The sequence below is a fragment of the Saccoglossus kowalevskii genome, chromosome 13, assembly GCF_978046115.1.
Source record: "Saccoglossus kowalevskii chromosome 13, keSacKowa6.1, whole genome shotgun sequence".
In the NCBI taxonomy this organism is placed as follows: domain Eukaryota; kingdom Metazoa; phylum Hemichordata; class Enteropneusta; family Harrimaniidae; genus Saccoglossus; species Saccoglossus kowalevskii.
Window position 1 is genome coordinate 20,541,519 of NC_140653.1, and position 26,350 is coordinate 20,567,868.

At 35.0% G+C, this 26,350-nt stretch overlaps 3 protein-coding genes across 3 annotated transcripts in view; 1 reads left to right on the forward strand and 2 right to left on the reverse strand.

Annotated features, from left to right (window-relative positions):
- Positions 1 to 610: 610 nt before the first annotated feature.
- On the reverse strand, positions 611 to 15,025 carry LOC100367001 (activating signal cointegrator 1-like). Its single transcript, XM_002731317.4, has 11 exons — positions 14,599 to 15,025; positions 12,943 to 13,234; positions 11,263 to 11,514; positions 10,160 to 10,356; positions 9,504 to 9,716; positions 8,485 to 8,590; positions 7,993 to 8,162; positions 6,433 to 6,554; positions 5,302 to 5,399; positions 3,609 to 3,705; positions 611 to 1,057 (listed from the first exon to the last, which is right to left on the reverse strand). The coding sequence occupies exons 1-11, from the start codon at positions 14,691 to 14,693 to the stop codon at positions 1,002 to 1,004; spliced, it is 1,698 nt and encodes a 565-aa protein (XP_002731363.1). The 5' UTR covers positions 14,694 to 15,025; the 3' UTR covers positions 611 to 1,001.
- Positions 15,026 to 15,285: 260 nt separating this feature from the next.
- Positions 15,286 to 17,288, forward strand: LOC100366287 (PCNA-associated factor-like). The gene is made up of 4 exons (XM_002731314.4): positions 15,286 to 15,437; positions 16,079 to 16,156; positions 16,587 to 16,758; positions 17,077 to 17,288. Exons 1-4 carry the CDS (start codon positions 15,401 to 15,403, stop codon positions 17,153 to 17,155), a joined length of 366 nt encoding a protein of 121 aa, XP_002731360.1. The 5' UTR covers positions 15,286 to 15,400; the 3' UTR covers positions 17,156 to 17,288.
- A 2,639-nt stretch (positions 17,289 to 19,927) lies between these two features.
- LOC100366439 (casein kinase I-like) overlaps positions 19,928 to 26,350 on the reverse strand; it is a 50,238-nt gene continuing 43,815 nt past the window's right edge. Inside the window, exon 11 of the mRNA XM_006812210.3 lies at positions 19,928 to 25,757. Coding sequence (XP_006812273.1) covers positions 25,703 to 25,757 — 55 coding nt within the window. The 3' untranslated portion in view covers positions 19,928 to 25,702. The remainder of the gene's footprint in view (positions 25,758 to 26,350) is intronic.

Genomic DNA, 26,350 nt, shown 5'->3' on the forward strand with positions numbered 1-26,350 from the left:
AACTAAGTCTAGATGGCCCGAGTACTTATTAATTGCAACATCATAGTCATTTAGGGGACCACTTTATATTATGATAAGTTACAATGTCAGCAGTGCCCAACCCCCTCGGGGTTTGGACACCCCAGAGGACAGCTACATACATTAACAACTCTCGCCATCTAAAACGCTTTCCCCAGCTAAAAATTGTGTTATGGATCAGTGTCGCAGTTTATTTCAAATATTGATTGTCCTTGGGATAGTGTGAGCAGCAGTGAGAGACAGATTGTGTCAATAGTTAGACTATTACAAAGGTGGGCAATTGATACCATACCAGCAAAAATTCTCTCCCGCTGGTTCACACCATGTGGTTGACTTGATTCTGGTCATTTTATAAGGGCCAGTGAACAAACCATGGTTAGAAGCCGCTTACATTTTACATGATAAATAATGAACGGCCGAGCCGAGCAAAAGCTTTTGTCTGAAATTCACAAGCATGGCATTTCTATCAATTTTGTATTCAGATCAAGTTCCATGATAACAATGTTTTCAGCAATGGATCCTTTGACTGCATACAGCCAAAATGAACTTGGCTTATTCTCGGATATATTACTTTAAGAATCGTCACACATAATTTGTCAAATTACGTTTTTATTATTTTACAAGTAACATTATTAACATTGACAACATGTTATTTACAACTCCGCTGCTTTAAAAATAAATCAGAACGTCTTCCTTGGGTGCATATCCATGCATGATCCGCATATTAAACTTGACAATTTGTTATAATTCCAGCCAACAAACTGTCATTGATTGAAAGCGACGGCAAGACTTTAATACTGGACAAGTGCATAAAAGCCCCTAGCAAGCAGGCCTCTTGTGGCTCCCTGCTTTCTCCACATCTCGAGAGCTGATAACGCAATGATCCATCCATTCTACCTACCCTTGGGGCAACGACAGCTTTTACTGCTTTGATCAGATTTGCATCGTCTTTGAGTTTCCCATACTATGATTATACCCAGCTTTTATTTCCTGCGAAGGCCTTTCTTGGCTGCTTGATGTATGTGTGGGTCTAGCTTCCCTGTAAAACAAATACAACAAAGGCGATGACGGTGTGGGGTACGAGAGCGTTTTGTTGTCATTAACAATGAAACGTCCACTACATAGAAAGTAAGTGGATACAAATGAGTTGCCAGCTGTAATGTTTGTATAGGCAACACAAAGATCACACAAAGGATTATTGTTCAGCAAACCTTTTGTCCCATCAGTTATCATAAGCATCTACTTTCTTAAATCCAACTATAGGGGGCAGTATGTAACTTTCAACGTCAAAAACTGCAGCCTCTTAAATTATACCAAGGTTAGACATGCATATTGACAGTTAAGAGCGACAAAATTAGTTTTATTTACAGCTATATTAATCCACTGAGGATGCAGTTGGAGAGTAATTGAGAGGAATATGTAAACAATTTCACCAGTTTATTGTCATACTTTCATCTTTGGGGTTATTACAAGGATAATGAAAAGTTGGAAGTGAGAGGATTGACCAGCAGTGGTAAATTTAAGTGAAATCAAAAAATATCATCAACGATTTAAAATCATGTACGCTGATAAGCGATGAAGGTCTCATGAGAAGCGAACATTAGCGTACCCTCATTATAAACCTTGGTATTACCCATTTTTCATTCATACAATTCAGGTATCATTAAAAAAAATGTAGCAAACGCTCAAATCTAGATAGAAAGGCCAAATTTGACAAAATCACTGACCCATAAAGTGAAATGTTCACTGCTACATCCAAATTTGTCTCTCGTGTGAAAAACAGCATTTATTGAAGAGCATAGGTGTAAACAGTTGAATTTCTGGGATAAAATTTGACAAAATTCCATCAAGTCACTGTGCCTTGAACGTCCACATGACATATGAACATTTGGGTTTCTCTATTCTATGGCAAATACAAATAAAAACAGATAACTAAATCAAAAAAAGTTTAGAAAGAACTTCTGTTTGCTAAGGATATTGGAAGCATGAATCACAAATAAGAAATACTGTATTTACTATATTAGAAGCACATCTCCAATATGTATAAAGAATAAATTTTATCTATTGCATGCAAAATCATTAAAATATGACTTTTTTTGACCAGACTTGCCATTGTCATTTACAATTATGCATATGAGCTTCAAATGGAGGAAAAATGGCATTTAAAATATAAATGCAAAACTGATCAGGGTGGTTCCAAGTGGCTATGGTATAACAATTATAAATATTTAATGAAATCATGACCATATTTGATGACTTGATATTTTGGTCTTGTATCTTATCCGAAAACACAATTATAGTACTATTTGTATGTCCCTATCTGCAACTATACTTAAGATAATACAGTTTTAATTAGGTCACATGACCATATATGGTCATCTGATATGTTAGTCATACTTCTTGTCAAATTCCTTCATTAGAGCACTAGTTGCAAGCCCTTATCAGCAACAGGGCTTGACCCCATATTCATATGACCCAATTTTCAGAAAGTAGGTAATTAATATGCTTGGATTTCAACCCTGAAGTAAAAGGATATGTGGATTATCCAAAAGCACCTGTGTTCCAGTTTTTTTTTTAATTTGATGATACTCAAGATATCTGGATACTGGGTAATTTATGCAAATTACGTAATTAGTAAGCGCAAAAGTTAACCTTAAGCATGGATATGGGTTATGTACCAAGTTTCATTGAAATCTGACGAGATATTGGTGAAAAAGCTTAAAATGGGCTTATTAATATGCAAATTAGATCATTAATATGCACAGATTTCAACCAAAACCTATTCAGGTCTAAGTATTATACCAAAGCATCTATGTACCAAGTTTCATTGAAATCTGACGAGATATTGGTGAAAAAGCTTAAAATGGGCTTATTAATATGCAAATTAGATCATTAATATGCACAGATTTCAACCAAAACCTATTCAGGTCTAAGTATTATACCAAAGCACATATGTACCAAGTTTCATTGAAATCTGACGAGATATTGGTGAAAAAGCTTAAAATGGGCTTATTAATATGCAAATTAGATCATTAATATGCACAGATTTTAACCAAAACCTATTCAGGTCTAAGCATTATACCAAAGCATCTATGTACCAAGTTACATTGAAATCTGTTAAATGGTACTTGAAAAACAAATGAAAATGCTTAAAATTGAAATCTGATAATTGGTTCCTGTGATATAAGTGGAAAAGACACCTCCCAAATATATATACACAGACACACAAAATGCAAAGACTACACTGGAGTAAAAAATAATTAATGTGAACATTTTGAATTATTGTGAACGTTTTTCGGTAAGCACTGAGTAACAATTGGGAATTATAGTAGTCTGTAAAATATGAAACAAATACTGTAGAATACTTTATTTTCGCTTGGAATTTATTTTCGCTATTTTCGCTGAAGGGATGATTCCATGAAAATAAAATCCAGCGAATAAACTTTTTTTCCTATATTTCACATTAAACTCATCAGAAATCAGTGAAAATAAATTCCATACAAAACTCCCAAAAAGCCTTTTCAGCCGAGCGAAAATTAATTCCAGCGAAAATAAAGTATTCCACAGTAATTACAGTTAAAGGTACTTACAAATTTTATGTTTTCCTTTAATGGGAAATTTAACAATCAACTCAAGTGGATTTTCACAAATAAAAATATATGGTGAACCAGACTCTCCATCTGGAATCTGAGGGCAAAAAAGATAAATTAAATGCATGTTTCATTGTTAATATAAAAGCATGTTTTACATACGAAGCAGAAAGTGTAATTAATTGAAACAGACATGCTGTTAAAAAAAACATGCCAACTATATGAAGCGCCCTCTATAGTTGAAATTCACATTTTTTTACGGGCAACTCAAAAAAGAGCAAAATTTTAAGTTCTTTCATTCATATACCATATTTATCTGGGTAAGGGCCGATGCAAAACGCCCACTCCCCAATTTTGATACAATAAAGAAATTGAGATCATGTCCAGGCATACGCCCAGGGGATCTTTTTCTACACTTTTTTTTTTCGTTGTATTAACAGTTGACTTTCTTGTTGTGAAAAATATCTGTTGATTGCGTAAAACGAGGGGTGAACGCGAAATAACTGTGAGAGCCTTCAGGGCAGCACGGTAGTTCTCTTTTAGAAATATGTTGTGGCCCTGAAAAGGGCTGCTTGGTTTGTGCTTCCTTAGAAACAATTTAAGCAAATCTTGCAGTATATAAAGAGCCGCAAAGCAAGTGTCATACTCGTTCGGCTTTAGCGTCGTCGACAATGAAATCAATGTTGCAATATTGTATCAACCCATACCAGGAAAAGTGCTTGAAATAACGTTATTTTGGCTTTATAAATAGTTGACAGTTTGTGAATCCATAACTGGGGCCAGCAATTTTGCAATGTCACGCCGAAGACTGCCAACTTTTTTACCATCTTTCATCACCGCTGTTGCATTTCTGTCATGAAAATTATTCTTCTGTCATTGGAGAAAAAAAAATTCCTAGTTCAAGCCCAGCACGATATCCATACAGTGAGACATTTCAACTGTCGGAACTTGCTGAATGGTAACTTTCACCGTGATTGATGAGTGCCTAGTCTGATAAGAAAGCAATGTTGACTTGACCTCTATGATGAAACACGAGTAGTGATGTCATTCTTAGCCAATCAGTAAAGCAGATGATTAAAGGGCAAAGATGATTGACAGAGATGTGATAAGTTTTTTCAAACAACTACGAACCTCCGTAATTTTTACCATGAAATTTGTAAATTATTATTGACCTTGTATGACAGTTGATTTTTAATTTGTCAAAACCAAAAATAATTTTACGCAGTTTAATCCCTGACATTTTAGTTCATTTTGAGTTCAGATGTATTGGGCGTGTTTGTCGGCGAGGAAATGCTAATTCAAATGATTCCTCACTGTCTATTTTTATTATGTTGGTTTATTTGTCACATTATAAGCAATAAACTATTTTTGTTATACTTCTAAGTTGCATATTGTTCATTTATTTCCAGTGAATATTTTCATTTGCCATTCTATTCCCTGTCACAATTTAATCTGCATGTTGTCAATTTTTCATTTTCAGGACCCTGGGCGCTTACCTGGATAATTACGATATTTATATAAATAAAATCTGTAAATGCATGTCTGAGAAACAACAGACCAATGAGAGCAATTCCTGTTTTTCAACAGAAAAGTAAAATTAATAGATATAAAAATCAGAAATCAAGATGCAGCATTAATAAACTTGAATTGGTACAAATGGAAGGACATTTGTTGGCAATTAAAAGTTGTTTACCTTTTCTCGATACTGCTCTTGTGATAAGCAATCTGTAACATCAACACTACCCAACAAACAACTGACTGGATACTGGGAAGGGAAATCAAAATGTTCATCTGCAAAAAAAACAAAGTAAAGAAGAAGAAGTTTATTCCATCTACATGGTAAGCAGGCACACACAGTGGGATCACTATACAGTATTGTAAAGGACACAATGTGGAGAAATGTACTTAACAGTTTTTTGGCAGACCTGTATCATTCCACATTCAGTGTTCATACCCAATCACAATAAATTAAATTTTCATTTTATAATTTATTTGGTTGTTTTTGTATTATATTTACCTGTCTAATCAGTTTCAGATTATTTGTCATATTTTACAACCAGCATCAACACATCCCGGCGCCACAGTGATTGTGAATTATTGTTTTCATATTTCTCTTAAAAATAGGCTATTATAAATGCTGTTTGATAGTGACAAAACTGTTTACTTGTCTTTACATATACATACACTTGTACGTATTCAGAGATATATAGTCAACAAGTATTAATTTCTTCCAACATAAAGGATGTTACTTCTCTACATTTCTACGAATCAAATAATCATAATATGGCATAATAACTCTGTCATCCTCTTAAAATCCACTATTGAAGAGTGGCAAAATTGGAACTTTAACTCTCAACAAAATATTAATGCCTGTAACACTATGTTGCTTAAGCAGACAGAGGAACCATGACAAGTCATATTTGCACCATGTTTTGCAATCTGTTTAATTTTCCATAAAATGTGATAGTAAGACCACTATACACTTTTAGTGTTTTGTGCAAAACGTGTCGGATGAAAGAGTTTTAAGCAGTGACATTGCAATATTTTGATGATTCAGCATACAATAAATGCATTTTTTGGTTCATACCTGTGTCTATAGAAGATACATTTCTAATATTGCAAATATGGTAGTCATAATTCAGACCAACTGACAAGGTTTTGTATCTCATAGTGGTTTTATTTTGGTAGAAACAAAGCCTGCTTGAGCATGTGTCGCATTCAAGGTTGATAATAAGTGTTGAGTGTCTTCAGCTGTATGCACAGGCTTATAACTGTGTTGTAGATTCCGTAGAAGTATCAAAATATTCAATCCAATTAGACTTACTCGGGTAAATAATCTTATGTGCATTTTCAACTTCAGCTATTTCTTGTGGAGTTGGTCTATTAGCAGCAGCGGCTATCCATAACCTGCCTCGATGTGCACTGTACCAGGTTCTACCTTCATGTCTAGAAATTGAAATACACAGGTGTACATTACTTTGCTGGTCATAAGGTCTAAATACAACCCAGGTAGGAACATATTGAGAAAAAAAGAGTGGGTGACCAGTATATATGATACCCATGCTATTGCCATCACCTAACATTTCATGTACTGGTAACTTACCAGCTATAAGCAATGACGCCCAGGGTTGGTGCATACTGAGACATATCCCATCATCTGACATTTCAAGTAACTTACTTTTTAATACCAGCTATAAGCAATAACGCCCAGGGTTGGTGCATACCGAGACATATCTCATCATCTGACATTTCAAGTAACTTACTTTTTAATACCAGCTATAAGCAATGACGCCCAGGGTTGGTGCATACTGAGACATATCCCATCATCTGACATTTCAAGTAACTTACTTTTTAATACCAGCTATAAGCATTAACGCCCAGGGTTGGTGCATACTGAGACACATCCCATCATCTGACATTTCAAGTAACTTACTTTTTAATACCAGCTATAAGCAATGACGCCCAGGGTTGGTGCATACTGAGACATATCCCATCATCTGACATTTCAAGTAACTTACTTTTTAATACCAGCTATAAGCAATGATGCCCAGGGTTGGTGCATACTGAGACATATCCCATCATCTGACATTTCAAGTAACTTACTTTTTAATACCAGCTATAAGCAATGATGCCCAGGGTTGGTGCATACTGAGACATATCCCATCATCTGACATTTCAAGTAACTTACTTTTTAATACCAGCTATAAGCAATGACGCTCAGGGTTGGTGCATACTGAGACACATCCCATCATCTGACATTTCAAGTAACTTACTTTTTAATACCAGCTATAAGCATTGACGCCCAGGGTTGGTGCATACTGAGACATATCCCATCATCTGACATTTCAAGTAACTTACTTTTTAATACCAGCTACATTTGTATAAGCAATGATGCCCAGGGTTGGTGCATACTGAGACATATCCCATCATCTGACATTTCAAGTAACTTACTTTTTAATACCAGCTATAAGCAATGACGCCCTCGGTTGGTGCATACTGAGACATATCCCATCATCTGACATTTCAAGTAACTTACTTTTTAATACCAGCTACATTTGTATAAGCAATGACGCCCAGGGTTGGTGCATACTGAGACATATCTCATCATCTGACATTTTAAGTAACTTACTTTTTAATACCAGCTATAAGCAATGATGCCCAGGGTTGGTGCATACCGAGACATATCCCATCATCTGACATTTTAAGTAACTTACTTTTTAATACCAGCTATAAGCAATAACGCCCAGGGTTGGTGCATACCGAGACATATCCCATCATCTGACATTTCAAGTAACTTACTTTTTAATACCAGCTATAAGCAATGACGCCCAGGGTTGGTGCATACTGAGACATATCCCATCATCTGACATTTCAAGTAACTTACTTTTTAATACCAGCTATAAGCAATGACGCCCAGGGTTGGTGCATACTCAAACACATCCCATCATCTGACATTTCAAGTAATTCTTTATCTTGAATACGTAGAATACGTGATTGTGAGATTTCTGATTTACTATTACCAGTAGATGCTTGAGACTTGTTATCTAAAACAAACTGGTAACAGCAGAGATTATTGTTAATTTTTTCTGCTTTAACAAAATACACATACACATTAGCTCTTATCATTATATGTAAATAAGCTACTGTAAAATACTTTAATTTAGCTGGAATTAATTTTTTAAAAGTTGAATGTAAAATATAGGAAAAAGGTATATTCGGTGCAAATTAGCTATAATTATGTGTAAATAAGCTATTATCACTATATTCAAATTAGCTGCCATGACTGGGCATATACCTCTGAAGAACACGATAGGAATATCAATTTTGTCTTGAAGATGTACAAATTATTGGCACCTGTATCTCACTTATAACTCACTTTTGGTGCTGGCTGGCTAATACCAGGTTTAATAAGACCACTTGTCTTTTGACTTTCAGTCCTGTAATCAGTACCAAAATTTACAGCTTGGACTACTGCATCCTCCCTATAAAAATGAATTGACAACAACAAAATTGGGAATAAGAAATACTGAAAAACAATGCAGTGGCATGTTTTTCTTCTTCTTTTTTTATGTATTACGATTATTCAATACCATAACAACAAGATATACATGTATGTTTAACAATTAACATGATCTATTAAATAATGCTTTGAAATATATGCAGTAAAGATCTATTTGAAATGACTAAACATCCTCTGCAGCAGAAAACATTTCCATATTCTATTGTATTGGTGCAGTTTACCACTATGTAAAAAATAACAAGTCATTGTTAATGACACAGTCCCTGTCCACAATTTTGTGATCTGACATATCAATTTGATGCTGATTAAGTCATTGAGATTAGATTGAAACCATTAATAGGAGATGGATTTGTAAAAAATTATGATTTAGTGCTTTTACAAGAGAATTGGATATTGGGCAGTCATATTGAACCAAATTACAAAAATAATGTTCATGTTGATGTATCTATTGATATACTGTTTTTGTACAAAATTTAAACACAAATGTTCATTGCATTCATGAGAAAGTAGGCATGGGTATCATGAAAAACAAAATGGCCACCAGTCAGCTATATTAGTTTGAATCACAGAAAATATATGACATGCAATTATAACCCAATAGATATGATCACCATACCAACTTTGATTCGAGCGGGGACTAAAAAGTGTGAAGCCTGGTTTTTCAAACAAAACTAGCATGATGATGAAACATGTTTTAGTGACGGACCTAAAATAAGTTTTAGGAAAGATATGACAGTGAAATCTCTTCAAAATAATCTATAATACGAGTAGTATTTACTAGCTCTCTTGTTAGTTTTGATTTGGGTGGTGTGACCTCTCTCATTATATCGACAACCAGAAACATACACAATAACACGCCAGAAGAGGATTCCTACCTGTCGTACATATTGATTGGTTCATTGTCTTCAATTACTTTTCTCCCAGCAAAGTCTAGTGTAATCTTTTTGCCTCTTCTGGAACCATGTCTTTGCTCCCTTAGCTCATCTTCTCTATTTTTCAAGACTTCTCTCTCCTTTTTTGATAACCATCTATTGGTATCAGTTGCGAAATAATCTGATTCATCATCAATTACATGTGTTCTTCGTGCACTACAGAAGTACAGAACAACCTGAAGTTATATATATGCATAGACCATGCATTATTACATAAATGGTGTATGTTCATCATAGTGTGGTGTATGGCGGAGCATATAAATACTGTAGAATACTTTATTTTCGCTTGAAATTTATTTTCGCTACCTTCGCTGAAGGGATGATTCCGTGAAAATAAAATCCAGCAAATATACTTTTTTTCCTATATTTAACATTCAACTCATCAAAAATCAGTGAAAATAAATTCCATACAAAACACCCAAAAAGTCTCTTCAGCGAAAATTAATTCCAGCGAAAATAAAGTATTCCACAGTACATGGGGCATGCAGTGATATTTTTATTTAGTTCTCACATTCAGCAAAGATGAAGGAATAAGCATGTAGTAACTATAACATGCTGCAATCGTGGTATGTAAGCACCAGGTTCACAAAACAAAATACCTTGTCTTATCGTATTCAATAAGTTTATTCTTGTGCATTATAGCTTTATCCAAACCACTGCAAAGTTTACTGGAATCTTTTTCCACTGTTCCTAATGCTTTATCTTTAACGATAACATCACCCATTAATTTTCGCATCAGCTTCTCACTTTTGTGCGAGTTCCTTGCTAAGATTTCAAGCTGTTCTGAAGAACACACCTAGAAAACAGGAATCAAGTTTGTGCATGTAACCATCTTGGATTTAGACTGCTGGTTGTCATCAATCACACCAATGTTGATAGATGAAAGCAAAGACACTAGAAAACGTAGAGACAGACATGGGTGATATTTTTTCATTTCTTTTGGCATTCGATTGATTTTCAACCTTCGGCATTGAGATCACGTTTGAATATTCCAAGACAACTTACATCACACATGTACAAATTTCAAGTAAAAGCCAATTACGAACCAACAAAAATAAACACAGTAGGTTTTAAGCAAATTTGATATATCATACTTTTGAAAATTGTTTAGATTTGACAGTTGACAGGGTATTTTCATTGTGATTTGATCCAAGGAAACAACATTTCTTTATTTGTTGATTTTCGAACAAAAACAAGCCAACAGTGGTACCTAGTCCATCTAGTCTGTTGTGAACATAGTTTCATAAATGGGTTACATAAACTACTGAAAAAAAGTCTAATATGATGCACACAAATGCTTATAAAAGAGAACATGATGTTATAGCTGAGTTTGTAATTTTGCATCGGCTGATTCGCACAGTTTTGCTGTAGCTAACCATTCATGGCCATCCCTACGAACCAGTGCGTGATCATGTTAGGAAAAGCTGTATTTGACCCTTAGTTAACTTGAATGATTTGATTGGGCGCAGCAAGGGGCTGGATCCAACAATTAGCGTACCGTACATAATAACAACTCTTACCAATTATATCACGACATAGCTTAACAAAAACATGCAACTTTGTATTCAATTTCCCATGGAAATGGGCCACAGCACTTGACTTCATGTTCTCTTTACCATGGAGACGCATTGTGCAGCTGTGTTTGATTTTGTTGACAGTTGAAGTATGTAAATAATATCAAGCATTAACCAAAAATACATACCAATGAACCACAAAAAAAACATGGCCCTGCACCTTCCTGGTCACACACAACACGGCCACATTTTATGCAATTGTTTACCAGTCTGTGCCTGTGAGCCTGACATTCACATGGGTGTCTACCTGGTATTTTAACAGTACTTTTCTCTTCACCTTCTTTACTATATAGTGCTACAAATTTCTGTTTCTTCTTTGCACCTTGCTTGTTGACATCGGATTGTGGCGGGCTTTTAGAGTTAGGAATGATCTCATCTTCCTGCGAAAATAAGGAATTGAAATGTATTAATAGTATTTAAAATAAATAACTGGCTTTGCACTTCACCCAAACACAGCCAAACACAACATAATGGATATCAGCAACCATTAGGTGTACATCTCCTCTCTATTCTTCCCTTTTTCATTAACCTTGTAAATTCATTGCAATGTCATGAAAAATGGGATGGTCACATATGCGTCGCTGTAGCAACTTTCTGAAGGTGAAATCTTAGGAAGAAGCCCAGACTATTAGAGAGTAGCAAAACAGTACTTCACTGACGAACCTACCAAGACAACTATTGAGATGGAATGCTAAGATTGACTTTCTATGTTTATCATAAACCATTTCCTAAAATGAGAAACACTATAAACAGTGCATTTCTAAATATACATATTGGAGACCAATTTAAACTTGGTGTACAATATGTAGAACTTAATTATATTAGATCACACATTCAAATATCTTCACATATTATGATTTGCAGACAACATCATCACATAATACTAAATGAGATGTATTGATCTGACATGTATTTGGCGGCAAAGAAAAAAAATGGCATACATGGCGCAAAATTAGATCACAAAACATGAATTTAAATTGTTGAATTTCACATTTCCTTTCTCAAAATGTCTCTGACACCCTGCTAAAATAAGATTTTGATTTTGGCTAGGTACAAGACTTTGAAGACAAACTATATTAGTTTATTTTTAACTTATTTCTGTGGCCCGTACTAGAGCAAAAAAAAAAATCTTATTCCAGTTATTTTCCTATTTGTATTATTTTTTTTATTTTGTATTAATCTTTGTATTATTCATTGTTATTATACATCTGTAACCGTAACGCCATTACAGCGTGCCGTAATTTTGTGGTATTTTACAAGGTATTTTCACCCTACCATATTAGGAAATGCGAATTCCAAATAATGGAATGATTACGCACGTAAGCGTTCTCTAATAACAAAAACAAACATGGCTGCCACCAGAGTTTGACCGGACTCCACACAAAGAAGTTCGCTGATTCTGTTCTAAACATTTTGAATTTCGGCATTCCCATGGTGTATCCTTTAAAGGAAAAAATGTATAATAATAAGGTTATTACGAGTATACCTCAAAGTATGCACTCAGACAGTACGCTGCGCGTCGGTCGATACTCCAGTTGTACTGTCTTCGTGCATACTTTGAGGTAGTCTCGTAATAACCTTATATTATTAAACTTGAGCATCAGTTTAGCTCTTCGCCTCCTCTTGCAATTTTTTTAGCCAATCACAGTACACAGTTTCTAACCAATTACCTAGCATCAACACACAAATAAGCATCTGTTCCTTTATTCAGCATTCCTCCGTTCATTACTTTTCATCGCATAAACACTATTTCTTTCAAAGACTGAAAATCCTTGTCTAATTAAAGGTAGAATAAAACAGTGACTTACTACGGGAGAAGGATCACCAGGCATCCTTGGCTTATATGGAACCTTCATCAGATCAATTTTCTGTTTCTCAGGTTTATGTTTATTTTTTTTGGCTTTACCCTTGGCGCCTGTTGCAATTTCGTCAACATCATCCTTTTTTCTGTAAATGTGTACATTTTCTGGCACTGCTGGTGGGTTCATTACACGCAGGACAAGGTCATCAACAAATTGTTTATGCTCTCGATTGGATCCATCCAACAATTCAAATAAATATTCTTGTAATTCTTCAACATCTTCAATCCCCAAGATGTACCTAGATAGATTATAATGGTTTGTAATTGGACTTAATAGTGAGAGAATACCACCACTAATTCACTTCCTGAATTTCTTGAGAACTGAAATTGAGATATGAAAATCTGCAAATGAAAATACTTTTACAAATTTTAACACAACGCGGGTGATGTTTTTTATTGTATTCAGATGGCTGTTGTGTCACACAAACACTGTGCTGATAAACAAATTTTTCATCCAATCCATGACACTCCACTAAGAATTCAATAAGTATCTGGGTGCGGCAGACAACGGTGGTGGTTGGCGGAAAACAAGCAGCAGATCCTATATTGTTTATTTGACTTGCAATTCCACATCACATCACATTACAACATATTGCATAAATTGGCTGAGCAATTTAATATTCAGAACATGCTTTAAAATAGGGTTGGCTCAATTCTTACTTATCATTGCAAAAGTATTTTGAGACCACTTCTTTTTAATACTTTTATTGACTTGGTTGTAAATATAAAATCTAATTGTCCATGATTTGTAGATTACACTTTATTGCACATACATATTTCAACCAGTCTTGATGCTGGCATTTACAGTCTGATATTAAATTTTTAGATCACTGAAGTGTCAGGAATTGTATGTCTTTGCTATCACTAAGTCTAAGGTTTTACCTGTCACTCAAGTGGGGATTGCATTACACCCAATTTATTATCTAGATGAATCACCTTTTAGTGACCAGTCACCAGTTATAAATACCTTGTGGCTAAGAAACAGAATTCAAGAAGTAATTTGTAACAGTGAGGGGATCATCTTGAGCTTTAATTAATTTATTTTTACATAAATGTAAGAGCTTTTTAATTTTATATTGCTTATGTATACAGTTGTTCCATGGTGATTGACAATTTCTTTTTCTGGTACCGTATCGTAATAAAGCCATATTATCCATGTGACCAGCATTTTGTGTTGTTAAGAAAGGTACGTTATTTTGGGTCATTTCACTTCGTATGAGTAATCTATGTGTGATTGTCAGTATTTTTCTTTGTAATTTATGTTTTGTGTTTATGTTTTTACCATTCAGTACAATTGATATTAACGAAGAGATAAGCAGGCAGCGTTTGTAGAAATATTTCACACGCCACGGGGAAACAGTAGGAAGCATTTTTATGAAGATTATAGGCCACTGTCTGAAAAAAATATTTAAATATTGGTTTTGATAAAGTTTCGTGGAGAATTAAGAGCCTGTCCCTATGTTTTGAAATATTGTTGTGGGACGTGCTATTAATCATGATTAGTCCATATGCCTTCTTTTAAAATAAGACAAACTTCCCTGTCGATACATGTTTTTTAGAACCCCCTCCATCCCATTTGCCTACAATTTGAGACCCGGCTTACCTTACAATGTCTTCTGCAATATCGTTCTGCAGAAGTCTTGACAGTTCTTCCCGGCACCAGCCAACAAGAGCCGTATCCACAGTATGTGCTGACATTATTTTTGGTAATACAAAGGATAACCAAACAACAACTGCACCTCATAACACACAGAAACTGTGTCCTGTGTAAATTTATGTTGAATCAGCAGGATTTAATCGTGTCGATATTATTGCACAAGGAGGCCGCCATGTTGAATACACGAACATAACCGAAAATAGCCGATGGTTATACTGCACAGCACTTTTTTTTTATTTTAAGTTTTTGCCGTTCATACTCCCCCAAATCCCCAAATGTATATAAAAAAATAAATTGAATCAGCCATATAGTTAATAGGTTCAAAAACATAATGACCCTGAATGCTTTGGTAACCACAAATGACCTCCAGAAAAGGACTGCACTATTTTTAATTAGGGTGTTCTACTTTAAAATTAGCACTATTATGTTTGTTGATAGAATATTAGTAGTTACATTAATACATAAAAGGTGTGCTAAACTATGTAATATAATTAATGTAAAATAACGAACAGTTAGGAAATGAACTGAATTTATGCTGACTTCACAAATGTATAAACCAAATTGACACCTATTTTTATAAATAGAATACTCCTATTTACGGCCAATTGACTCAGAGCGCGCGAAAATTCACATGTTGACTATCTTTCATTTATACACACCAAGACACTGAGAGTGACACCGAGCGCGCACTTTGTCTGGATTATTAGAGCAACTCCTCATTTTTCACCAAATTATCTTTCATATCACAATGGTTAGAACAAAAGCTGATGGGTGTGGACGAAAAGGTGGGTTGACAAGTATTTTTTTTTGCAGCAATAACTCATTTTCGCGGTCGAAGTGACGGCTAATCCGGGCAGCTAGTCTAGCTTCTCAATGTCACGAACGCTGCCAAGAGAAAACATTTCATTGCATTTAGAGTCCTGAAGTGAACAGTTTTTCAATGTTCATTTCCTCACAAGGGGTAGTCAGACATAGTCTGCAAGAATAAAAATTCTCGTGCAGTTTTGTCGTGAAGCACTGATTGCTGGACAATGACATTCCAAGATGACATCCCAGCTGCCATTAGCAATGTGGCGGGCCCGAATTAATTGATTGATAAAGTTACCCATCATTTCCGTAACCCTCGCATTGTTCAGACCACAAATTACAAGATTAATTTTCACAGGCGGAAAGCTTGTGTAAACATTGTTGGTATATATATTCGTTTTTCACTTTTCACGAAATTGAATTATTAACTAGCTGACATAATTTACAAAATTACTTGAATCATGGAACTATAAACCACTTGAATGTAATCGCGAGTTAACGACAAAATCACTTTATTGTAAACTGTTGCCCAAATTCATGAACAAATGTTTTAGAGCAGTATCTAACTAAAATCTAGATTAATAATAATAGATTATGATTTGTTAATTTTGCTTCACAGCTGTTGCAGCCAAGGCACCAAGGAAAGCATTGAGCAGTTCAAGTCAATCAGCGTCATTTGCATCGCCTGGCAAAGCAGGTCAGTCACATCGCAACTTGGATACTTGTAATGTTGGTGGGAAAAGGTTCCTTTTGTACCCTCGCCCCTCAAACTCTCCCCAATTTAATTGTATATGCTCCGTCTAAAGTAAGGGGCATGGGGTGGGGTGCAAGAAAACTCTTGCCCTGTATTTGCTCGAGCAGCGCATTTGCTTATGTGAACTACTGGTATTTCTATGATCAAAAGAAGTGATATTTCAGTTTGTGGAAAATTGATCAAACTCTACATTCTTTACTTTTGCCAATATCAAATGTTTCCCGAAACATCATACCAGTACCATAGCAGCATTGTTATAAAATGTAGCCAAACAAAATGCACAGTACGAGTTTTGCAAGCACAACTTCTTACCATCGTAATGATTTGTTTCAAGTCAATTTGTCTCGACATATTTCAAAATGCTTTCCTGTAGGAGCCAAAAATGCAGGTGGTGGCAATCCAGTTTGTGTGCGACCAACCCCTTCATGGCAAAAAGGTATGGGAAACTTTATTACAACAGCTCCATCAAAAAGCAAATCATTAGATAAAGAGAATGAAGTGCCAGATGACATGGAAGGTGCAGGATGCAGCAGCGCCCAGGACAGGTAACATCCAAATCAGTTTATGCATTTAAAGAATTTATTCATGTTTTGGGTTTAGTTTTTTAGAGTATAATTCAGAGTATAATTAGGTATTTGCATTTGCAGAGGAAAAGGAAAAACTACATTGCTTAAGGGTAAACCATTGTTAAAAGCAGGGGGTCCACACCAGGTCCCCCTATTTTAGATGGTTAATCTTTGGAATCCCTCAAATTTTCCTTATTTTTGTACAAGATTTTGTGAATTTGTGGTTGAGGTTGTCACAAAAAAGTGCCTGATGTTTCAAATCCCCCTAAAGTAACAATGAATATTTTTTTTTTACAGCTGCATGAAAGAATCGTCAACAGAAACAGTTACTCCAACGAAAAACAATATCATAGAAAGTGATGACGACGATGATTAAAAAGCTCAAAAAGAAATGGATAATATTGTATATATACTAGAATTTTTACTGATTTTTGTACCACACTCTTCACCTTCAGACCTTTAAACAATTTGACAGAATTAAACAGGGTGAATCTTGCTGTGTACGTGCACGTTATTATCCCATGTGATATTTTTAGTCCCCGTTCGGACGCAGTCCGAAAACGGGGACTTATGTTTTGCCCTGTGTGCGTCCGTCCGTCCGTCCGTCCGTCCGTGATCACCTGTATCTCGAACATGCATGGACCGATTAAGTTCAAACTTCACTCATACATCACACATATGGGACATATGCACATGCATTTTTTTCATGATCCGATTAACGATAGCCGAATAGCGGCCATTTTAAGGCCGAAAATGCATCAAAATCGCACATTTTCACCATTCCGGACCCGGATCTCAGTTATGCATGGACGGATTTTGTTCAAATTTGGTACATACATTAAACATAATAGGACCTTGATGCACGTCATTTTTTTTTTTGGATCGGGTTCGAAATGGCCGACTGGCGGCCATTTTGTTTTAAAGAATTCAGTTCTGGATCCGTATCTGAGACATGCTTGGATTGATCGAGTTCAAACTTCACACACACAAGATGCATCATGTCACAAATATGTATGTGCATTTGTTTCATGATCTCATTAACGATAGCCAAATGGCAGCCGCTTTAAGGCCGAAAATGCATTGAAATCGCACATTTTCACCATTCCGGACCCGGATCTCAGTTATGCATGGACGGATTTCATTCAAATTTGGTACATACATTAAACATAATAGGACCTTGATGCACGTCATTTTTTTTTTCGGATCAAGTTCGAAATAGCCGACTGGCGGCCATTTTGTTTTAAAGAATTCAGTTCTGGATCCGTATCCGAGACATGTCTGGATTGATCAAGTTCAAACTTCACACACACAAGGTACATCATGTCACAAATATGTATGTGCATTTGTTTCATGATCTCATTAACGATAGCCAAATGGGGGTCGCTTTAAGGCCGAAAATGCATTGAAATCGCACATTTTTACCATTCCGGACCCATATCTCAGTTATGCATGGATGGATTTTGTTCAAATTTGGTACATACATTAAACATAATAGGACCTTGATGCACGTCTTTTTTTTTTTTCGGATCAAGTTCGAAATGGCCGACTGGCGGCCATTTTGTTAAAGAATTCAGTTCTGGATCCGTATCCAAGACATGTCTGGATTGATCAAGTTCAAACTTCACACACACATGGTACATCATGTCACAAATAGATATGTGCATTTGTTTCATGATCTGCTTAACAATAGCGGAATGATGGCCAATTTAAGGCCGAAAATGCATCAAAATCACGTATTTTTACAATTCCAGAACCGGATCTCAGTCATGCATGGATGGATGGATTTTGTTCAGATTTAGCACAATGTGTTGTACATATGCAGGTGCATTTCGGTCATGATCTGCTTTGAATGTATATGTCACTCAAATATGAACGGAACGGGGACATGTCATTGACAATGACTTGTTTTATTCAGTTTATTTGCATGGATAACTTCAGTATTGTATACAGTATACTCCCCTCTACAGTCATTTTTTTTACATTATCTAAACACTGCCAACATCTCGTATTTTAAATGTATCTTGGAATACCGGTAATCTGAATTTCTATGTACTAAACTAGTATTTTAAGTTTTCTAAAGCTGTGAGCAAGGAACCAAAGTTAATAATTACAGCATTGATGCCCACAGTACAATATAAGGCATTCAAGTCTGGTTGTCTGTATTCATTAGTTTTTTTGTATGTAGATGAATTTTTTGTACAAGAAAATAAAGCTTTATTTAGAAAATTGTACTTTCAGTGTTGGTGTATCCATAGACCCTCTACCTCTATGCTGTATCAAAGTTGTGTATTGGTCTGTTTAATATGGTAATTTCTATAAAAAAAAAGTTTGCCTAATGTGGCTGCTCAATTCTATGAATTATTTAATGGCAATTGTACAAAACAAAATTGCTACTAGTCCAGCATGAGCAGGGTTAAAATTAGTTGCTAGTTAATAAAATTGTTGCCCGAGTGCGCACTGAACCTGCATTTATGTGGACTTGTATGGTGGTGAGCTGAGCAAAATTTCCCCAAGGGCTGCCCTTGTAATCATTGAGAATATTTCAATCTGTTCTAGCATTGGTTTTCAAATGGGTTATATCTTGGCTGGTTTGTAGGTTGACTAGCGAAACCTTAAATTGCACCATTTTACAATACTGCAGTGGCTGAACCACCAGGCAATTCTTGCTGAAACCATTTTTTTTCCAGGTTCTGCAGCTTCCTCCATAGTCAAACGTCAATTCTGTGAATGTACGAGATATGCTGTGACAAAATAACGTCCTCGCTAAAGGGTTTTTGCAATGACTGTTGATAGAGAATGCCATTGGATAGTGGATGTGGTGAAGTTCAATAACCTCCAGCCCCGACACAACTGTTCAATGTCTCCAAAATCAAGTGGGCTTGACTGTTGGAAAGAGGTCTTCAATAACAACTGGCTTGAGTGACCTATGCAAACTAAAATGTTCTGAAACTAGATTTTTTTTTTTTTAAAGATCAATGTACAATTTACTGTTGCATCAATGACATGTCTGCATACTGGGCAGTACTATGCATACTAGGCAACATGTGAAGTGGGGTCAGCTAATTTTCAGCGCATCAGTGATGCAACATAACTGTACATACTTCACCTTTACACGCAGTGAATGATTAAGAGTCAATGACCACAACAATTTATGAATGCACATTTCTGTAATTTATTTGAACATTTTCTATCTACACATCTTTTTTTTTGGACACAAATGTATGCCTTTTTTTGTGCCTGTAAAATTCTTGCAGCTTCACAAATCCTTTAAGGAAACTACTAAGCAAGGCTGTACACCAACATTCCCCCCCTCCCCCAACAATCTTGGGAACAAAAAGGTCATGCAGTTCACACTGGAAAATAGTGTAATTGCATAAATTTCCATATTTAGTGCTGATTCCATTATGCAAATGAGCTTATGTTTTTTAAAAATTTGCTTATGCAACAAGATGAACAATGGCTATCTCAAAATGGGAGTCTCATCACACAGCACATATTAAAATTTCATGTAAACAATGTACTGTAAAATACTTTATTTTATTAGGAATTAATTTTCACTGAAAAGACTTTTGGGGTGTTTTGTATGGAATTTATTTTCACTGATTTTTGAAAAGTTGAATGTAAAATATAGGAAAAAAAAATAAATTGGCTGGATTTATATTTTCACTGAATCATTTCTTCAGCGAAAATTAATTCCAAATGAAAATAAAGTATTTTACAGTAGTTTATGTATATAAAACAAGCGACAACCATGGTGTTTAGAATTGTAGTTTGTAACATTTCCAATCATTAAACCTAAAAACTTGTCGCATACTAACTGAAATGCAGGTACATTTTCCTTTTCCCCTTTGGAACTCTGCTTGTCGGGCAATATTTGTCCTAGAAGTACTTGACATAGTTATCTTTATTGCACACAAACAACACTAAACATGGAAAAAGACAAACATTCTCACAAGGAAACTCAAAATCAATATTACACTATTTTGATTCCCAGTGGCACAAGAGTTAACAATGGACACAAATTTGCAGAAAGAAAAATAAAATATGTAAATATGTTGAGAGCAGTTGACAATTCCATAGTTGTATTCATCACAAAAAAAATCTATAACCACTTGTGCTACCTCTAGATCATCTTATCTGAAACAACAATTTCAGTGTTCCCACATTATCTCAAGATGCACAATTGTTCATGAAATATTTAACTCAATGTACAGTTTCAGAAACATTTTATATAGTTTGGGGTTTCATCAATAAACCCTTGTACTAAATTGACCATTCTGATATGCAGTTGTTCCAGTTGAGGCTGCAGTCAGAATAGTTTTTAATTTCGACACCAAATTGTGCAGAACTTGAGGAAACCAAAGACAGCAGTACAATGGTTTCAGAGAAGGACATGTATATGATACCCCTCATCACAGATACAGGATGACACATAAACCACCTAGCCGAGTCTAAATTCAGAAGCTGTTAGAAATTAGAAGTATTTTATGAAAGGGCGTGGACTGAAATCACTTGACTATAAATGCCATTACAAGAACATATTACAGAAAGTGCTGTATTATTCATTGGTAACATATTCTCCTAAAGCAGTACTGGTGCGTAACATTTGCCGACAAAATTAGAGGTTCAGACACCAACATCCATATCCCAATTGCAACTACCGTATTATACATTGTCAGTACTATTTTTACGTTAGTCAGAACCCAAATCTCTACTCAGCTGGATATTCAGTCCGGATATCCATGGAGCAATAGGACCACTGAAAACCCAAAATTAAAAAAAAAAATCACCAGTTCCTAACATTAAATTCCTACTTGTTTATGAAAAGACAAAAGCACAGTCCGAGCTTGAATGTCTTTTTCAGCAAGACTGAGAAAGAGCTTGAGTTCGACAAATGATTTTGGAGGAAGGGGTTACCATCAAAGACCAGCTTCTGGAAGAATCTGCCAGACAAATCTTTCGTTTATTTCTCTTTTTTTTCTTCTTAAAACGGCTAAAATAAATTTTTATCTGAATGATAATAATAATCAGGCAGGAATTTTGTTCAAGAAAGCAAGTTTGCAATTTCATGATCATAATTATCATATATTCTTTTCTTCATGAAGAATGCAAAAAAAAAAAAAAAACTTTTTTTTACAATAAAAATGATTTGTGTAAAATATCATGGGTATTTTTCTCTCCATTTAACGGAGAGGTACACCTTCCGTTAAGTTTTCTTGAATAAGAATGAAAAAAAAAATTGAAATCATCGGAATGAAAACACAAGCATTAATGTGAATTGAAGTAAAGAGATACAAACAATATTGAGTTGATTTTTCATTACCATGGCAACAAAGTCCACATTAAATAAAAACAATGCAGTGTCTGATTAATGTTCATCAGCTATTTTACATAACACTTGCTTTATACACAATAAGCTACAAAAAAATACTTGGCTGAGTAAATTTCTCAAAAATAAAACTCAATAAAAGCAAGCACCTAGACAAAGGCTCATACTTATTCGAACGTTTAAAGCATAACACATACAAGTCTGTTGTGAAGTAACTTGTGAATGTGCTTAGACTGACTACGCACCTCAGACCAGTCGAGATTCCTTCTATAAATTAGGAAATGCTACAGTACCTGTATAAATCATTTTTTGTCTGATTTTTTGAGTTTCAAAAGTTGATAGTATTTGGACTTGGTATATATTGCAAGGTTTACTTGGTGGAATGCAGCAATTTGTATAATAGAGAACAAATCTTTTGGTGAATGCAACAAAAACTAACTTAGTACCATTCAGTTAGAGATAGATAAATCACAGAAACTAAACAGATGACAAAACGATGTGCTTGAACAGCAATCACTCCATTGCACAGAGGGCAAAAGTAAAAACATGTTTGAACCAAATCGTGCAATAAAATCAAAATCTTTCTTTGACTAGAAACGCATTTGTCGGTTTTTCACCTTGTCGCTCGAACAATATTCATAGGCTATGTGATGTCAGTTTGACAAAGTTTCATGTTTGTCAAATTGGTATAATGTAACTACCAGTATTACGGTATGTCAATTAAATGATGGCAGAAAGGATTTGTAACACACTGACAGCCACACATGCATATGAAGTAAAATTCGTGAGGCTTGAAAATTACAAGCGAGTCTAGAGAAAAAGACCGAAAATGGTTTTTAGTTTGTTCACATTGGTTTACACATGGTTTTACTGTTACCGTAATTAGCTCTAAATAGAAGCATACAAAAATCAATACATGTACAATTATTCAACAAAAAACTTATTTTCACCATAGATATACCTGTCATTTATGTAAGCACATGCACAAATAACCGTACTCGTCCAACTAAGCCCCCGTTTTTTGGGGAATTTGTTATTTTCAAAATAAAGTTATACTTTGCACCCAACCCTTTCAAAACTCCCCAAATTTGACCGATAAGTTTTACTTTAGACTATAATTTTAGTGTATATTCTAATTATCAGAAATGGGGTGTGATCAATATTTCTAGGACTTGCTGACAACCATGAAAAATGCTAAATACTTTCTCCACACCAGGTTCATTTTTCAAAAATTATAAATCACCAGGAAAACATGGCTGGGATTGCTTTTCATTGAGAGTTTGTGGATATCAAAAACAAATTGGAGTCTTCATCTTTCAAAAATCATGACTTGGGACAGTTTTTACACAGACCCTGATCATTTTTATATCACAAATTCTGATGACACTTGAAAAATGAAATGTGTGTATTTTTTTCGTGAACATTTGTGTTACTTCATTGTAAAAGTGTTAGCTCAATGTGGATTTCATTGACAATGCAAAACAATGTTTATTTCCCCTGAAGTAATACACCCCCCCCCTTAACTGACAAATGTTCATCAAAAATTGTCATTTTGATAAGTTGTTTAGGATGGCGCTCTAATAAATGCCCACCCCTTACAAAACATGATGTTCGGAATACAGAAGGTACTAAGTCGGACGAGTAGAGTAAATATGGTACTATGTATAAATAATCATTTAAAAATTATTAAATATTGTTCTGATCTTCAAGGCTTAGAAAAAATATACCATATTACAGTGCAACTAAATAGAATGAAGGAATAATTCTTGTGATTTATACAAAGAACACCCAAAAAAAGCAAAAACAAAACTTCATTAAAAAATAAATTATCTTAAGAGGTAACTGTTCCAATGACTAGTGTGAGTAAATGTAAAGTCTAGCTTAATCTTCAAATTCAGTGTAAAACTAATTGATCATTTAAAAAGAATTGGTGTAACAATGTGATATTGTATTATTGCAGACTGGCATGGTGACACAGGTGCTGTGTACGAGACGATAGAATACTGGGAGAGTGGTAGACTACTACGTATGAAATTTAATTGTGTATAATCTAGTAGTTGGATGGTTGGCAGTGAGAGTTGCAGTTTACCGATAGCAGTATTTAATTGTTGACAGTTGAGAAGTTTTTTCCGTATCAGCATTACCTGAGAATTCTGAAGCTGTTAAGTTGTTTTTCCAAGTAACAAATATTTATGTACCGGAATACAATATTAGCCAGCACAGAAACAATGGTAGTAACACTACAGGGGAGCTCTGGGCAGGAGTGCAATCATACCAGATTCTCGTATTTTGCTTATCAAGCACATTGTTACCAGAATAACCAAAATTATCACACACATAAGTTTAAGACTAGTATAGCACAGACTAGTTTTATTCCAAATTTCATTATCCTTGGTAATAAGAAAAGAAGTTGCAGGTTATGTTATATCGTCATATTCAATATTTTGGCTTTTTCATTTTCACCTCAGTTAAAACTCTGTACATTAAAAATAAAGGCGGAGTTAAATAACGAATTGAGTTTCTTCCAGCACGGCTGGAAATCTATACTGTCAAGTTTACACAAATTTTTAGTTTACATGCATTCAACAATTAGATTATTAAACTTAATTTACAGGTGCTAAACCCAAGTGATATTGATATGGGATTACAAATGGCATGAATAAGTTTTGAGTTTGTATTTAAAAAACTGGCTTTGTTCATTCAAATATGTGATCTAGTCTACAGAAAAATTGGACATCAGGTTCTACCGCACCACAAAATAGTGTTCCATTCTACAGTAACTTGCACAATGTCTAACCGTTACACTTTGATAAAAGGACGCACTTAGACAACAGCATGATTGGACACCCTCTTGAACTGTCCAATCTCAAAGGCCACAGCTCTTGAATGAGTTTTAAAAAAAAAAACAAGAAAACAAATGGATTAGGAAAACCACTGAACGGAGGAGCAATCACAAACACCGTAATAAAAATAAACTTAGTATTGAACAACAAACAAATTTAAGAATATAATGTACAGAAATCTTGCAGCAAAATATGCTGACCGTAGTTTTTTTTTTTCAAGTATTTACAGCCAATGCCTGGTCAGAGTGAGGAAATAAAATATCAGACACTTTGCTTGGTAAAGAACAGTATAAAGAACGATAAGAAATCCTCAGAAATTCTGACCAGTCCTTATGAGAAACTAGTCACTGTACATGTGCTATCTGCGACAATATCAAGCTCAAGTTCAGTTCCTTCTCGTCATTAAAACATTGAGAAGTCCATGTTTCTTTGACCGAGGAGGTTCACCACATCTGTAAATGATACACTCCCCAGAAACACAAAAAGTATCCTTTGGTTAAAATTTGGCAGTTCTTTTAATTCGGTCCCACCTATTAATGAATATCTCATGACGTTCAATCTTAGTAAATATCTCGCAATTGATCAAAATCTATTTCTTCCTTTTAATACATCTCATTCCATCTCCACAACAATATATTATTTTTACAAATCAAGTTCACATTCTAGAACAAAGCACCATGGCATTAGATTAATCTCAGTGTGAAGCTTTCCCAGCTAATAAACTTCCCAGTTCCACGTACTGTGTAGGTAGTCACTTTCGACGACCAGTGCTTTTCTTTTTCCTCCTCTTGAAGAAACAGCAACATCTGAAAACAAGAAGAGTAATGTGTCAAGAATTACGATGCAACCAATCTCAAGACTTTCGCTTTTTTCAGAAATATGCTGAAAAGCAGAGTGAAAATACCATTAAGCTTTCTTCAGCAAAGCGTGATTAATTGACCTTCTGAGCACCAAAGTCAACTTCAGACACCAACAGAAAAATCCAGTACTCAAAGGGTTAAGTAAGATACATAGAAATGTACAAAATGCATGAAAACTTTGGCGGAAAAAATAATGAAATTCAAAGCATTTACGAGAAAATTCGTCAGACCCAAACTGTTTATAAACGGGAATCACAGCAGGGCATGAAAAGGTAAATAAAGTCAACATTTCTTAAATTGAGTTAAGGGTGTCCGAAGAAGAAATGATCAATGTCACCCATTCATATTACAAGTGACAAGCACCCCCACCACATCTTGGTAATGTACACTATTTAGAAAATGCTATCTACAGGGTTTGACCTTAAGAGGGCACCCATTTTCCAAGATGAAATTTGAAAAAAAAGCCTTGGCATTATTATAGGAGTAAAATAGGAAATATCTAAGGACACCAAGGTAAACTTATTGGTCATAAATGCCTC